The sequence below is a fragment of the Chrysemys picta genome, chromosome 6 (genome assembly GCF_011386835.1).
Source record: "Chrysemys picta bellii isolate R12L10 chromosome 6, ASM1138683v2, whole genome shotgun sequence".
In the NCBI taxonomy this organism is placed as follows: Eukaryota; Metazoa; Chordata; order Testudines; family Emydidae; genus Chrysemys; species Chrysemys picta.
Genome location: NC_088796.1, coordinates 125,992,320 through 126,007,301, shown reverse-complemented (window position 1 = coordinate 126,007,301; position 14,982 = coordinate 125,992,320). Strand labels below are relative to the sequence as shown.

The following is a 14,982-nucleotide window of genomic DNA, read 5'->3' as shown; positions in this document are numbered from 1 at the left end:
AATTGCACAGTTAAACAATAATAGAATACCAATTAAATTATTAGAAATATTTTGTATGTTTTTCCTACACTTTTAAATATGATTTCAGTCACAACACAGAATACAGTGTAGTGTTCACTTTATACTATTTTTATTACAAATATTTGCACTGTAAAAGATGAACAAAATAGTATTTTTCAGCTCCTCCTACATGTACTGTAGTGCAATCGCTTATTCATGAAAGTGCAACTTACAAATGTAGAATTATTTTTACATAACTGCACTCCAAAACAATATAAAACTTCAGAGCCTACAAGTCCACTTAGTCCTACTTTTGTTCAGCCAATCGCTAAGACAAACAAGTTTGTTTACAATTACAGGAGATAATACTGCCCACTTCTTATTTACAGTGTTACCTGAAAGGGAGAACAGGTGTTTGCATGGCACTGTTGTAGCTGGCGTGGCAAGGTATTTATGTGCCAAATATACTAAACATTTGTATGCCTCTTCATGATTTCACTTGTTCAGTGTTGCTGGGTTGCTTACGTGGGTACCTAGAGGCTAAATATGAGACTCCTGGGGAATTCAGTCCCACTGCGCATGCTTACAATTTATGTCCCCCACAGATTTCTTTGCTTCCCTGCAGAATAATGACTTTCTGATAGGGAAGCAAAAGGAAGCCACAAGAGCGGTCATGTGACCCTCCCCAGCAGTATATTTTAGGTGCCCAGGGCAGCCGGCAGAGAAGTAAATCACTGTGGGGCAAGGGGCGGGACTGGGGAAGACCTGGCGGGTGGCTCCTACCCTGCGCTGGGCTCAGCTGCTAGTCGTGGTTGGGCTGGGGAGGATGGGACTTCCCCTTCACATCTTCTGGGGCTATCATACCCACCCCCAGATTTTCCCCCTGGCTTTAGGAAGCTCTGCAAACTCCCTCTCACCCCCCACCCCCCTGTGCTTCCTGCACCCATCGCTCAGGTGCAGGGGGAGGGATCGCTGTACAGGGAGCTGCTTCCCCAATCCACCCAACTTCTGTGCAACCAGATCCCCTCATACCTAGACCCCACTCGAAAAGCCCTACTCCCCCTGCACATGGACCACCCTGAGCCACCTGCACCTGGATCCCCACCCTACCGAGCCCCAACCAGCTGCACCTGATCCTTGCCCCACTCCCTCAGCATCTGGACCCCACCACTGAGCTCCCCACACCCAGACCCCCCTGCTGGGCTCTATCCCTGCCCCCCCCCACCCCCAGACACCTCTTTGGCTGAGCACCAACTACCTTCACCTGGACCCCCTGCACAGTCCATTTCTGTTGCACCCAGATCCCACCCAACAGGCCCCTGTGCATCTGGATCTCCCCCTCTTCCTCCTCCCCCTCTCCCCCCCCCCCCCCCGCACCTGGATCTCCCACTGAGCCACCCACACCCAGATTGCCCCACACAGAACCCTCTCAACCCACACCTGGATCCCTCCACTCTTGGATCCTGCCTTGCTGAAGCTGCTTGCTCACACCTGGCACAGAGGGGCAGGGCCCTGGGGTGTTTCTGGGCCAGGCTCAGTCCTTGCACTGTGTCAGGGTTGGGCGCAGCCTCATCGCTGAGTCCGTGTCCCAGGGGGAACGTGCACAGTGATCTCTCACCTGTGCAGCCAGTGGCCTGTGCTCCTCACTGCCATGCTGGAGCCTCACATTTATTTGACAAATAAAATTTGCAGAATTTTAAAATACTGTGTGCAGAATTTTTATTTTTTTGGCACAGAATGCCCTCAGGAGTAGTAGGAAGAGGGAGCAGGGGCTGTATAGTGATCAAGCAGAGATACTAAGAGTAGCTGTGTCTTGCTAGCTAACGTATCGGCAATATGATGTCTTATAGATGCTCCCAGAAGAAAAAATAATACATATAGGTTTCCTGAATGCGTGGTAATCACCTGCTCTCCATCCACATAGGAGGAAGGTTTTGGTCTTTACTATGACAGGAGTTCACTGCTACAACAGCCTTTCTGAGAGACTGGAATAGGGGTAGCAGAGTTACAGACTCCGTGCCAAATGATCAGAAAATGAGATGGGGCCGCTGGAGAGTATTGACACCTCATTTGTGTAGCAAAGTAGAGGCCACCTGCAGTCAAGAATACCAAAGCTGCATGTTAAGTAACTACCACCGTGATCTTGCATGATCATGATGGCGAGTGATAGGGATCCATGCTGAGTTGGTGAACTCCTCTCCCTTGTGACTTATGGTAACTTAAGTTCAGGCTACAAAACTAAACGTTGATGCCCACGTTTGTTCACCCAGATCAGACCCTTCTTAGTAACCATAGTTACTAACAGGATGCTTATATGGAATTTATTATCTATACTGCAGGAGCCGCAGTCATGGACCAGGACCCCGTTGTGCTAGGTACTGTATGGCAAAGACCATTCTTGATCCAAAGTGCTTACTCTGTTTTTATAATGCACTTCAATAGCCAATACCAAATGCACCCAGAAGAAAATAGCGCTGTTTGTATTTAAGTAAGGATTTGAGAATTATTGAATAATCTCTCCTTTCAAATGAGGTACTAACCTTAGAGTTGCTTGTAATAGGCTGTGACCATTTACATGTCCATCTAAAATTTTGACACTTCATTAACTCATTAGTGAAGGGTTCCTGCATACAGGATAAATCCCAAATTTTAATTGACTCCTATCAGCGAGTCAGTTGTCTTGGATTTAAACCACTTAAATGCCTCTAAAGTGAAATATGCCATATGTAGTCCCCTAAGAAGCTATTTATATCTTTACAAAGGAACTAAGAAAAGACCATTTGACTTTTTCAAGGGTCTCTTAGGCGTGAATTGGTAAAATGTGCATTAGGTCAGATTTCATAAATGGATAATAAATCTCTCATGTAGGCAAAGCCAACTGCCCAAATTCTAGTGAAATAAAAGTAAGACCAAACTTCATAAGAGATGCTTGATAGGCATACCTTCTCACCACTGCTAAGGTGCTTTGTAGTGCTTAGGATCACACATGACATGGAAACGCATGGCCCTTACTTCGACGAGTTTCCCAACCCAATGTGAGACATGACAACAAGGATTAAAATACTGGGTTGGGCTGGTGGTCCACAGGACTAGTGTCCTGCCTAACAACAGCTGTTATCAGATGCATCAGAGTAAGGTGCTAGAAATCCCAAAATGGGCAATTATAGAATACATGGCCTATGGCAACTTAATTGATTACGTCCCTCAGAGGCTGGCTAATTCCCTTAAACCTGAGGGTGTATTGCTTCCTAACACTTTCTTTTTATCCTATCTTGTAATTGTGGGTGTCCTCATCCATATAAACACCCAACGTGTATTGATCCAGCCATCTGCAGGCTTCAGCAGCCAGTTGTAGCTGTATTCCAGTAGCTAGCCCTATATTGCCCCAGAGATCATATGCAAAGTAGCTCCCAACTTTCTGGATCAACTGGTGATGGATATAGGCAGCAAGTGCTGTACAACAGAATCCTGCAGAATCTCCTAGAGCTGATTTATTCTTCTATTTCCATGAACATGGTAAAACATAGACTATTTGCGGCTTAGTGGTTTGGCAGTCTGAGGTAGCAAGCTTTGAAAGATTCCTAGGGATCTATTCCACTTCCTTCCTGATCTACAAATGGTTGGAAGTTGTCAGAATGATCTGAATTTGAACAACTTAAAACAAGTCACTGAAAACGAAGTTCAAAAGGGAAACATTGAGTTCTCCTTAACATGTCTTCAGCACTTTCCTAAATACTTAACCTAATCAGATCATTGCACTGACATTTTCTCAGGTTCTCTTGTGCATTTCCAGAACCTTTGGAACGTAGCTCCTCTCCTGGAGCATTGATTAATTAACTGGGATGTATCAGCAGGAGTGTTGTTGTAAGCAAGACATGAGAAATCTTTTACTCGACTCCATGCTGATTATGCCTCAGTTGGCGTATTGTGTCCAGTTTTGGGTGCCACATTTCAGGAAAGATCTGGACTTTCTCCAATTTGTTCATAGGAGAGCAACAAAAATAATTAAAGGTCTAGAAAACATGACATATGAGGGAAGACTGAAAAAGCTGGGTTTGTTTAGTCTGGAGAAAAGACTGAGGGAGGCTATAACAGTTTTCAAGTACATCAAAGGTTGTTACAAGGAGGAGAGTGAAAAATTGTTTTCCTTAACCTCTGAGAATAGGACAAAAAGCCGCGGTCTTAAATTGCAGCAAGGGAGGTTGCTTCCTAACTATTAGAGTGGTTAAGCACTGGAATAAATTGCCTAGGGAGATTGTGGAATCTCTGATATTGGAGGTCTTTGAGAACAGATTAGACAAACGTGTCAGGAATGGTCTAGTTATTACTTGGTCCTGCCTTGAGCGCAGTGGACTGGACTAGATGACCTACTGAGGTCCCTTCCATTCCTAGCAATGAAGTCTATTACTAATGAAGTCAACCTGTTAGATTGGGGTCGGTGTGGGGACTTAGTGTTGAAGATAGGTCTTTTAAAATGAAAATAACTAAAATGGTGTATTGCTGTGACAGTCTACATAAATGGCAATTGGTTGATGGCTGTAAATGATAAAAAGGATAGCTCAGTGGTTTGAGGATTGGCCTCCTAAACCCAAGGTTGTGAGTTCAATCCTTGAGGGGGCCATGTAGGGATCTGGGACAAAAATCTGTCTGGGGATTGGTCCTTCTTTGAGCAGGGGGTTGGACTAGATGACCTCCTGAGTTTCCTTCCAACCCTGATATTCTATGATTCTTCTTCTATGAAATATCTAATCATTTCTCGCTTTTATAAAAGCTTTTTAATCAGTTGATATTGAAGTGCTTTACAGAGGAGGATAGAATTATCCCCATGTTATAAATGAGGAAACAGATGAAGTGAATTTGATGAAAGTCATTATAGCGTCCGCAAAAGTGGAAACTTGAAACTCGATGTGCAAAATCTAGTAACATTAAGGGAACATAGTTCTTCTTCGAGTGATTGTTCACGTCCATTACACATTAGGTGTGCGCGCGCCGCGTGCACGGACGTCGGAAACTTTTTCCCTTAGCGGCTCCCGTCGGGCCGGCAGGGCCCCCTCCTTCCCGCCAGAGCGGCGCCCCGCTCCAGGGTATATATATCCCTGCCGACCCGACCCCTCCAGTTCCTTCTTACCGTCCGTGGCGGCGTTGGAACAACTCTGTCTCTCGTCTGAGAGTGTCCCTTAGTAATAGTCATTAGTGTTATCTAGCAGTTATCAGTTAGTTTGTTGTAGTGTTGAGCAGTAGTTAACAGCTCATTAGGGTACTTAAAGTTCTTGCTGTGGTTGTTTGTTCAACCCCGGCACCGGCCCTGGGCGGCGGGGCATGCCGCACGCCCAAGGCTTCAAGGCTTGTGCCACGTGCCACAGGCCTATGCCATTGAGCGACCCCCACGCCTCGTGTCTCCGTTGCCTGGGGAGGCTCACCAGAAAGAGCGCTGCAAGATCTGCAAGGACTTTAAGCCCAGAACCAAGAAAGAAAGAGACTTTCGTCTTAAGCAGCTGCTCATGGAGACGGCATTACAGCCCTCCACTTCGGCGGCACCGTCTGCCTCCGTGCGGAGCGCCCCGGCATCGGTGCGGGAACCGGCGCCGGCGGGTCACATGAAGCCCACGGCACCGACCCAACGGGGTCATATACGACGCCGGTCGTCTTCGCCGGCAAAAGCGAAGGGCCAACCTAAGGCCCGAGGACGCTCCCCGCACAAGAGGGCGGCACCGGTGAAGACCTCGAGTGCCCCTAAGGCCGGTACGGCCCCGGCACAGACCCCGGTAGTGGCTCTGGTGCCGAAAGGCCCATCGAGCCCCGGGATGGGCGCATCGAGCGAAGATGAAGGGCTGGAGGAGCTCTTGGAACAGCCCTCCACTCTGGACACGTTTGAGGCAGCTAAGGACCTCATCGCATTGTCCGTCGAGGCCCCGGCACGCGCTGAGGACGCTCCGCCGAAGCTGCCGCACAGAGGCAAGCCGGCGATGGTGCGCCCGTCACGATCGCCGTCTCGGCACCGTTTCGGGAACCGGTCCCGGTCGAGCTCCGCTTCGGTGGACTCCTGGTTGCCCTCGACGCAGGAAGCACCGCAGCAGTCGGGCTTCAATAAGCGGTCGGCACCGACTCAGCAACCTAGCACGAGTCGGCACCGCGAAATGTCGGCGGTACATTACCCGAGGCCGACCAGCCGTAGCCGTTCCCGGTCCCCGCGACCGCCGGTACCGTTCCAGGTCCAGATCGGCGAGACGCTATTCCAGATCCTGGTCGCGGAGGCGCTACTCCCCAAACCCGGACCGGCACCATCCTACGGCTCCACCGTGGCCTTCCAGGTCACCGTCCGTGGTCTCGGGGACCGACTCGGACCGGTACGGCGGATATGGCCAGCAGAGACTATGGCCATTCTCAATGGGGCCAGCCGAGCCAATGGCCATTCTGGACACCCTGGGCCTACCACCAGCAAGGGCCCCCATCGAGGGCCTCGAGATCCAGGCCACCGGGGTACCGATCCCGCTCCCCACGGCACCGCCCGTCATCACATAAGGAGGCAACGGTCTCTAGACTTCCGGAGCGGGAAGGAGTGGACTCGGCACCAAGTACGGTACCGTCCCAGTCCCACACTGCGGGTCAGGCCCCAGAGGAGCAACTGGTCGATGCCGGGTTGCAGGACACTGAGGAGGGGCAGAAGGCTCCGACCTCTTCCTCCTCGCCAGATGAGGCAGTAGCGGGCACCATGGTGTCCGGCCCTCCCCCGATTGACCATCGGGCACACCAAGACCTGCTTCGCAGGGTAGCCCTCAATTTGGGCTTGCAAGCGGAGGAGACCGTAGAACAGGAAGACCCCATGGTCGATATCCTGAGCCCAGAGGGCCCCTCCAGAGTCGCTCTCCCGATCATACGGACAGTACAGTCCAACTATAAGACAGTGTGGCAGACGCCGGCCTCCAGTGCACCGACTGCAAGAGGCGTGGAGAGGAAATACTTCGCCCCATCTAGAGGGTTCGACTTCCTCTTTTTACACCCGTCTCCTTGTTCGCTAGTGGTCTCGGTGGTCAACGAGAGAGAGTGCCATGGCCAGCAAGCTCCGGCCCCCAAGGGCAAGGAAGCTAAGCGACTGGGCTTGTTCGGGAGGAAAGTCTATTCCTCTGGGGGCCTTCAACTGAGGATCGCCAATCAGCAGGCGATTCTGAACAGGCACAATTTTAACTCTTGGGCTTCAGTCGCCAAGTTTAAGGACTCCCTCCCACCTGACGCGCATCAGGAGTTCACGGCCCTGGTGGACGAGGGGATGGCGGTGGCCAAGACCTCATTGCAGGCCTCCCTCGACTCAGCCGATGCTGCGGCTAGAACAATCGCGTCAGGAGTCGTGATGAGGCGTTCGGCGTGGTTACAGGCTTCAGGTCTTCCACCAGAGGTGCAAACCACACTGCAGGACCTCCCATTTGAAGGTTCGGGCTTGTTCTCCGACCAAACGGACGCCAGGCTGCATAGCCTTAAAGACTCGTGTGCGACCCTTAAGTCGTTGGGCATGCACACCCCGGTAACGCAGCGTAAACCCTTTAAGCCCCAGCCACCGCAGAGGCAATATCACCCTCACCCCCGGCACGAGCCTTACCGCCGTCGAGGCAGGGATAACAGGCGGAGACGTAACAATACGCCTAACCAAGGCCAGAGTCATGGCCAGGGCAAGCCGCAGCCGGGGAATAAACCAGGCTTTTGAAGCTACGCCCGAGGACAGCGTACCACTTCATATACCGGATCCTCCTCTGGGGTTCAAGGACCGCCTGTCCCATTTCTACCGGGCCTGGTTGCGCATAACATCGGACCGCTGGGTCCTGCGCACAGTGAAGGCGGGCTATACCCTCCAGTTTTCCTCGCCCCCTCCCTGCCATCCCCCTTCCCCGTCCCTCTTCAGGGACCCTTCTCACGAGCAACTCCTCATACAGGAGGTACAGACCCTTCTCGCTGCAGGAGCAGTAGAAGAAGTCCCACCAGACCTAAGGGGAAAAGGATTCTATTCCAGATACTTCCTGATTCCCAAGGCGAAAGGGGGCCTCTGTCCTATTTTGGACCTGCGCGATCTAAACAGGTTCCTGATCAAAGCGCGCTTCCGTATGGTCTCCCTTGGAACTATTATCCCATCCCTGGATCCGGGGATTGGTATGCTGCCCTCGATATGAAAGATGCCTATTTTCACATCGCAATCAATCCGGCCCACAGACGGTTTCTGCGCTTCGTTGTCAATCAGCGCCATTTCCAATTTACGGTCCTGCCCTTCGGCCTGGCGTCAGCACCACGAGTGTTTACGAAGTGCATGTCCGTGGTAGCAGCCTTCCTTCGAAAAAGAAGGATGCGTGTGTTCCCGTACCTGGACAATTGGCTACTCGCGGGCAGGTCGGAGGCCGAAGTCCGATCTCACGTGACGCTGGCCTTGCAGACGTTCGACCAGCTCGGCCTCCGGGTCAATGTGCCCAAGTCCACGTTAGTCCCCACACAGAGACTGGACTTCATAGGTGCCACCCTGGACTCGGTAACCGCGCAGGCGAGCCTACCAGAGGCACGGTTCATGTCAATTCAGAGAGCCGTAAGCTCGGTCCAAAAATTCTCCACGACAACGGCAAGGTGTTGCATGTAGCTTCTGGGGCATATGGCAGCTTGCACACACGTGGTCAGACATGCCCGCCTGAGGCTCCGGCCTTTACAGTTGTGGTTCGCCCACACGCATCGCCCCAACAGAGACCCATTGGATCAAGTAGTCACGATCCCAAACCAGGTGCTCAGCTCGCTACGCTGGTGGCTCGATCACCAACAGGTATGCGAAGGGATCCCCTTCGCTGCCCCACAGCCCACTCTGACGTTGGTAACAGATGCATCGGACCTGGGTTGGGGGGCGCACCTGGGGGAACTGCGGACCCAAGGGCTGTGGTCCAGAGAAGACAAGCTGCTTCACCTCAATCTGAAGGAGCTAAGAGCGGTTCGCCTCGCCTGTCAGACCTTCCGAGCCACCATAAAAGGTCACAGCGTGGCAGTCCTGACGGACAACACTACCGCCATGTTCTATATAAACAAGCAGGGCGGGTCCCGGTCTTCTCCCCTCTGTCGCGAGGCACTCCAGTTATGGAACTTCTGTATAGCCCATGCGATACACCTCATCGCGACGTATCTTCCAGGGATTCAAAACGGCTTAGCAGACCACCGATCCTACCGAATGCACGAATGGACGTTGAGGCGAGACGTCCTGCATTCGATCTTCCGGAGGTGGGGCTTTCCCCGGGTGGATCTATTCGCCACCAGGGACAACAGCCAATGCCCTCAGTTCTGTTCGTTCCAGAACCTCAGCCGCGGATCATTAGCAGATGCTTTCATGATCCCATGGGGAGGGAGCCTGAGATATGCCTTCCCTCCGTTCCCACTCATACACAAGGTTCTCCTCAAGACCCGCAGGGACAGGGCGACGATCATACTTATTGTCCCGGCCTGGCCACGCCAGCATTGGTTCACGTCCCTGCTGGAACTGTCCATAGCCGATCCAATCACCCTCCCCCTCCATCGCGACCTAGTCACGCAAGACAAAGGTCGCCTACTCCACCCGAACCTGTCTTCGCTACATCTCACGGCGTGGTATCTCTCTGGCTGAATGATGCAGAACACAGGTGCTCTCACCAAGTTCAACAAATCCTCCTTAATAGTAGGAAGCCCTCTACAAGAGCGACCTACCTGGCAAAATGGAAAAGGTTCTCCCACTGGTGTGAGCCTCAACGCATACAGCCTTTACAAGCCTCAGTTCCGTCGATCTTGGACTACCTACTGCACCTCAAGAATCAAGGGCTTGCGCCCGCCTCAATTAGAGTGCACTTAGCCGCTATTTCGGCTTTCCATCCGGGAGAGTTGGGAGTGTGAGTGTTCTCCAACCCCACAGTGGCCCGATTCCTCAAGGGGCTGGAAAGGGTGTTTCCCTACTCGCGCCCGCCTGTCCCGGCGTGGAGTCTGAACCTAGTCCTAACAAGACTCATGAGTCCCCCCTTTGAGCCCCTAGCCACTTGCTCCCTCACGCACCTCTCGTGGAAGGTGGCGTTTCTCGTGGCCATCACGTCGGCCAGAAGGGTATCGGAATTGAGGGCCCTCACTTCGGAACCACCTTATACAGTGTTCCATAAGGATAAGGTGCAACTGAGGCCGCACCCCAAATTCCTCCCAAAGGTGGTATCACAGTTTCACATGGGGCAGGACATTTGCCTACCGGTGTTTTTTCCTAAACCCCATACGGACCCTCACCACCGCAGCCTACATACCCCGGATGTCCGAAGGGCGTTGGCATTTTACCTGGAACGGACCAGGTCGTTCCGCAGAACACCCCAGCTGTTCATTGCTATTGCGGAGCGTATGAAAGGCTTGCCTATCTCGACACAGCGCTTGTCGGCATGGATTGTGCATTGTATACGCACCTGTTATGAGCTCGCCAATGTTCCGGCCCCAGAGATCCGGGCCCACTCGACTAGAGCCCAAGCGTCTTCAACGGCCTTCTTGGCGCAGGTCCCTATCCAGGAGATCTGTAAGGCAGCCACCCGGTCGTCCGTGCATACATTCACAGCCCACTACGCGATCCATCATCAGACCAGAGAGGACGCGATGGTCGGTCGGGCTGTGCTACAGTCAGTTGTACCTTGACTCCTATCCACCTCCAATGGTAAGCTTGGGAATCACCTAATGTGTAATGGACGTGAACAATCACTCGAAGAAGAAAGAACGGTTACTTACCTTCTGTAACTGTTGTTCTTCGAGATGTGTTGTTCACGTCCATTACACTTCCCACCCTCCTTCCCCTCTGTCGGAGTCTCCGGCAAGAAGGAACCGGAGGGGTCGGGTCGGCAGGGATATATATACCCTGGAGCGGGGCGCCGCTCTGGCGGGAAGGAGGGGGCCCTGCCGGCCCGACGGGAGCCGCTAAGGGAAAAAGTTTCCGACGTCCGTGCACGCGGCGCGCGCACACCTAATGTGTAATGGACGTGAACAACACATCTCGAAGAACAACAGTTACAGAAGGTAAGTAACCGTTCTTTCTAGGATTTGTCAAAACCTTAATGTGCATAGAAAATAGGGCCTGAGAGGCAAGGTAACAATCCTCAAGGACTATTTTCTATGGGTTGCTTCTTTCTTTCTTTCTTTCTTTCTTTCTTTCTTTCTTTCTTTCTCTGAGACTATTTTCTAAGCATATGAAGCTTCTGACTATATCTAGGCCCACGATTCTTCATTGCACTGCGGTCCCCTTCTGACAACAAAAATTACTACATGACCCCAGGAGTGGGGACTGAAGCCTGAGCTTGCTGCCCTGGGTTGGGGGGCCCAAAGCCCAAGCCCCACCACCTTAGGTGGGGGGGGGGGCAACCCCAAGGGCTTCAGCCCTGGGCAGAGGGCATGTAACCAGAGCCCTGCTGCCCAGGGCTGAAGCTATCGGACTTCAGCTTCGTCCCTCATCACAGGGGCTTGGGCTTGGGCTTGGGCTTTGGCTTTGTCCCCGGGCCCCAGCAAGTCTAAAGCCAGCCCTGGCAACCCCATTAAAATGGGTCCTGATCTAGACCTATGTTCCCTTAATGTCCCTTAATTTTGCACATCATTGAGTTTCAAAATGCATGCCCACTTTTGCAGATGCAATAATGACTTTCACCAAATTGTTTTCATGTGTCTAAGAAACATGATTTAACAACTGTCATAACTCTAGTCAAGTGCCACTCTTGGCCATTCACCAGAGTACTGTGCAGGAATCCAGCTGCCTTAAGCCTCCAGAATCTGACTGGACTTCAGGCACAGCAGTTTTCTTGGATCCTCTAGGCACACTCGGGGTGCAGACGCTGTGTCTGCTCTCTTCTGAGAGCTGAAACCGTGTGACCTGCTGCCCAGTCCCTAGAACCAGTGCTGGCCACTAGACTCTCCCCATAGCTTAAACATACCCTCTTTCAGAGCTCCTGCTCTGGGATGTTCTGGGTTCATAGTTTACTTTCTCAAGGGGAATATGAATAGTGTAACACAAATACACACTTTACACAGGATTCTAAAGCCAGTGCTGTTACTCACATGAGGAAATACAGTTCTGTACAAAAATAAAACCTACATTCCTTTGTCTGCTGCAGTTTCTTCACCATTCCAGAGCATTCTTTGGGCTGGGGTCAGTCGTCTGGGCTGGTCCAGGGTCCTTCTGCTGCAGGGTTTGTTCTGAAACATGGACACTTCTCTCTCCTGCCCACAAGTTCCTGTGTGGCTCTCCCAGTCTTCCCACTGAGAGTATATCTACACTGCAGACAGGAGGTGCGATTGCAGCACATGTAGACATAGCTGAGCTAGTTCTGAGTCAAGTCACTTCAAGCAGTAGTGTAACCCAGGAACCATGGGTATGTAGTAGGGCAGCAAGCATGTGCTGCCACACCTACATGGCTAGTTTGAGCCAGCTGGCTCTATCATGGCTAGCTTAGGAGTGCCTACATGTGCTGCAATTGCACCTCCCTGACCATAGTGTAGGTGTACACATAGTCCTTTTTAACCCTTGCTTATCTGTCCTCTTTGGAAATTTTCCCCTCCACCGCCCAATGAGTAGGCAGAAGTGTAGCTACTCCTAGGCTCCAGCTATCAGTATAGCTATTGGCTAGTCACAGTACAAACATTAAAGTTAGGGATCCTCCATTGTTATGGCCTACACTTAAAATTGAAATTGATCTAGCTACGTTGCTTAGGGGTGTGAAAAAATTCACACCCGGCGTGATGTTAGCTATGCCAACCTAACCCTTGGCATAGACGTGGCTAGGTTGATAGATGAATGATTCAGTTGACCTAGCTACCACCATTTAGGGAGGTGTATTACCTACAGCAATAGGAAAAACTTCCATTGTTAGAAACAGTTTTTATCTATGCTACAGGCTTTGTTTGGCGTAGCTATGGTGCCAAAGCTATGCTGCTGTAGTCCCTGTAATGTAGATAAGCCCTTAGTCTGGTGTGTTCCTGATACAGGTCCTGTCAGCAATGTTGGCTACACAGAAATAGAGGCATTTCATAATACCGCAGTTTTCCTTGTGCCAACGTCATAACATTAACCAGAAGTTGTACAGCAATTTACAAATTATATTGATAGTTTAGTGCTGGGCCCAGTGTTGGGCTTGGTTACTGTGAAGTATGTTTGATCTGTCCTACTTATTGATAATTATTTTGTACCCTTTCCTGGGCAGGATCTGTTGAACGAAATGATTACAGAGGAATGCCAGTTAAAGGAAAGAATCGAAAGCAGCATTGAACGCCGTAAAAAGGAATTGACGTCACTGAGAAATGAACTATCGCTGGACCCCTACCTGGTAAGATGGCTCTAGGTTTATTATGCCTGACACACAATCTACTAGTTGACTCCAAGGTTAAATTTGCTGTTTGAAACTGTTCAAATATGGATCAAATGTTACCATGTAGGTGGTCTTTTGATGTAAAATTTTAATGTTAATATTTATGCTCTTTGAATTTTCTATACATGTTTTGGGTTTTTTCTTTTCCTTTTTGGTGTTTGTCGCCTCCTCCTACCCTTCCCCCCCACCATACAGTTTTCATAAGAAATCTAAAGTTGGTCTCTATCAGAAATTCATTAGGGTTTCTAACATCTACTTCTATTTTAAAAACAAATTATAAGTGTGGGTCTATAGGGATCAATCCTGAGCAGATCTGCTAAAACAAGTAATTTATAGAAAAATATTAGGGTTAGGGTCACTTTTCTGTCTATCATAACAAACAGTTAATCTAGCTGCAGAGGCCATCAAATCTCTCCCTTCAGAGAAATTCATGAATTGCCTATTTAAAAATTACTGCTACTGTGTCTGAAGACTGTGAGGACTCAGGCCGCATCAGTTAAATGGTTGCCATTTTGCTACAGTAGGAAAACGAGGAAGCTTACGAAGCCTACGAAGCCTTTGACAAATATGACCACTGCCTCCTATTGTTCCCAGTGGGAAGGATACCCCGTTGATATCAGGAATGATTGCAGCCCCTCCCTACTGCTTCAGGAGTACAGAGGAGCCCTGTGAGGTGTGAAGGAATATGAGGGGCAGGGAAAGCTGGAGAGAGAACTGGGACGTGTTTCATAACCTCAAACCAGTTTACTTGTCTTGCACAAAAAATATTAGACTACTTCCTTCTCTTGCCTTAGTATAACTTAAACATGATCTCCATCTGGTATGTTCAGCAACCATTGTGAGCTGTCACGAGTTTGTCCAAGGAAGACCAGTCTCCGTAATTCCATGTTGTCTGGTACACATGGAGCTTAATCCTTGTGTATTCTTGCAGTAAGCCCCCTGCGACAGGGGACATTGGTCCTGACAAACTTGATAAAGTTGCCTTTGAGTTCCTTGGTCCATGTAAGTTTGTTTCTTAGATGAGAAGTCATTTTCCTGGTAGCAGTGACTTGTGCTCTCAGTGACTAATCTGATTTAAATCAAGTCTTAAGTATAATGTGGTGGTGCAGACTCAGTTCAGAAAGGAGTTCTACATTAGTGATGCTGTTCTGCTCAGTGTTCCCATGCCTGTGTCAGTCTGGTCCAGAGTAGCTCTGGATGGCCATCAGTCTTGTGAGTGGACCCAACTGCTGGACCCAAATGATTGGTCCCTTTTCCTAACGCTGGGGGTTTCGGGCAACTCCCAGGTGCAGACCCCATGTCTGACATTCTTCTTAGGCAGTGGGATACCAGAGTTTGGCCACCTTAGACCCCAAAATAGTACCTCAGATCTCCTGAGCCACCAATTGCTTAGACACTTTTTCCTTAGAGTCTTGCGAGCTCCACAACTCTGGCTTCAGGGACAATGTGGCAAAAACACAGGCTTAGGTATCTGGTTAAGAAACTCCTGTGTGAACTTTTTAAAGCATGCTAGTGTTAGATTTATTTGAAAAACATAAATTTGAACATTGCTGCTGCCACCACCTCCCTTCCTTCCTTGTCTGATCTTGCCACTCCTGTGACTCCTAGGTTAGGGTCAGGAAGC

General features: G+C 50.3%; 1 protein-coding gene across 4 annotated transcripts in view; it reads left to right on the top strand.

The window, feature by feature from the left end:
* LOC101946266 (protein regulator of cytokinesis 1-like) overlaps positions 1-14,982 on the top strand; it is a 43,863-nt gene that overhangs the window by 6,974 nt on the left and 21,907 nt on the right. For 2 of the 4 annotated variants that reach the window (XM_065549792.1, XM_065549793.1), the window contains exons 3-4: positions 2,340-2,375; positions 13,194-13,316. In XM_065549792.1, coding sequence (XP_065405864.1) covers positions 13,209-13,316 — 108 coding nt within the window. In that variant the 5' untranslated portion in view covers positions 2,340-2,375; positions 13,194-13,208. The remainder of the gene's footprint in view (positions 1-2,339; positions 2,376-13,193; positions 13,317-14,982) is intronic. The other 2 variants (XM_024110771.3, XM_005308971.4) reach the window with 1 other exon arrangement.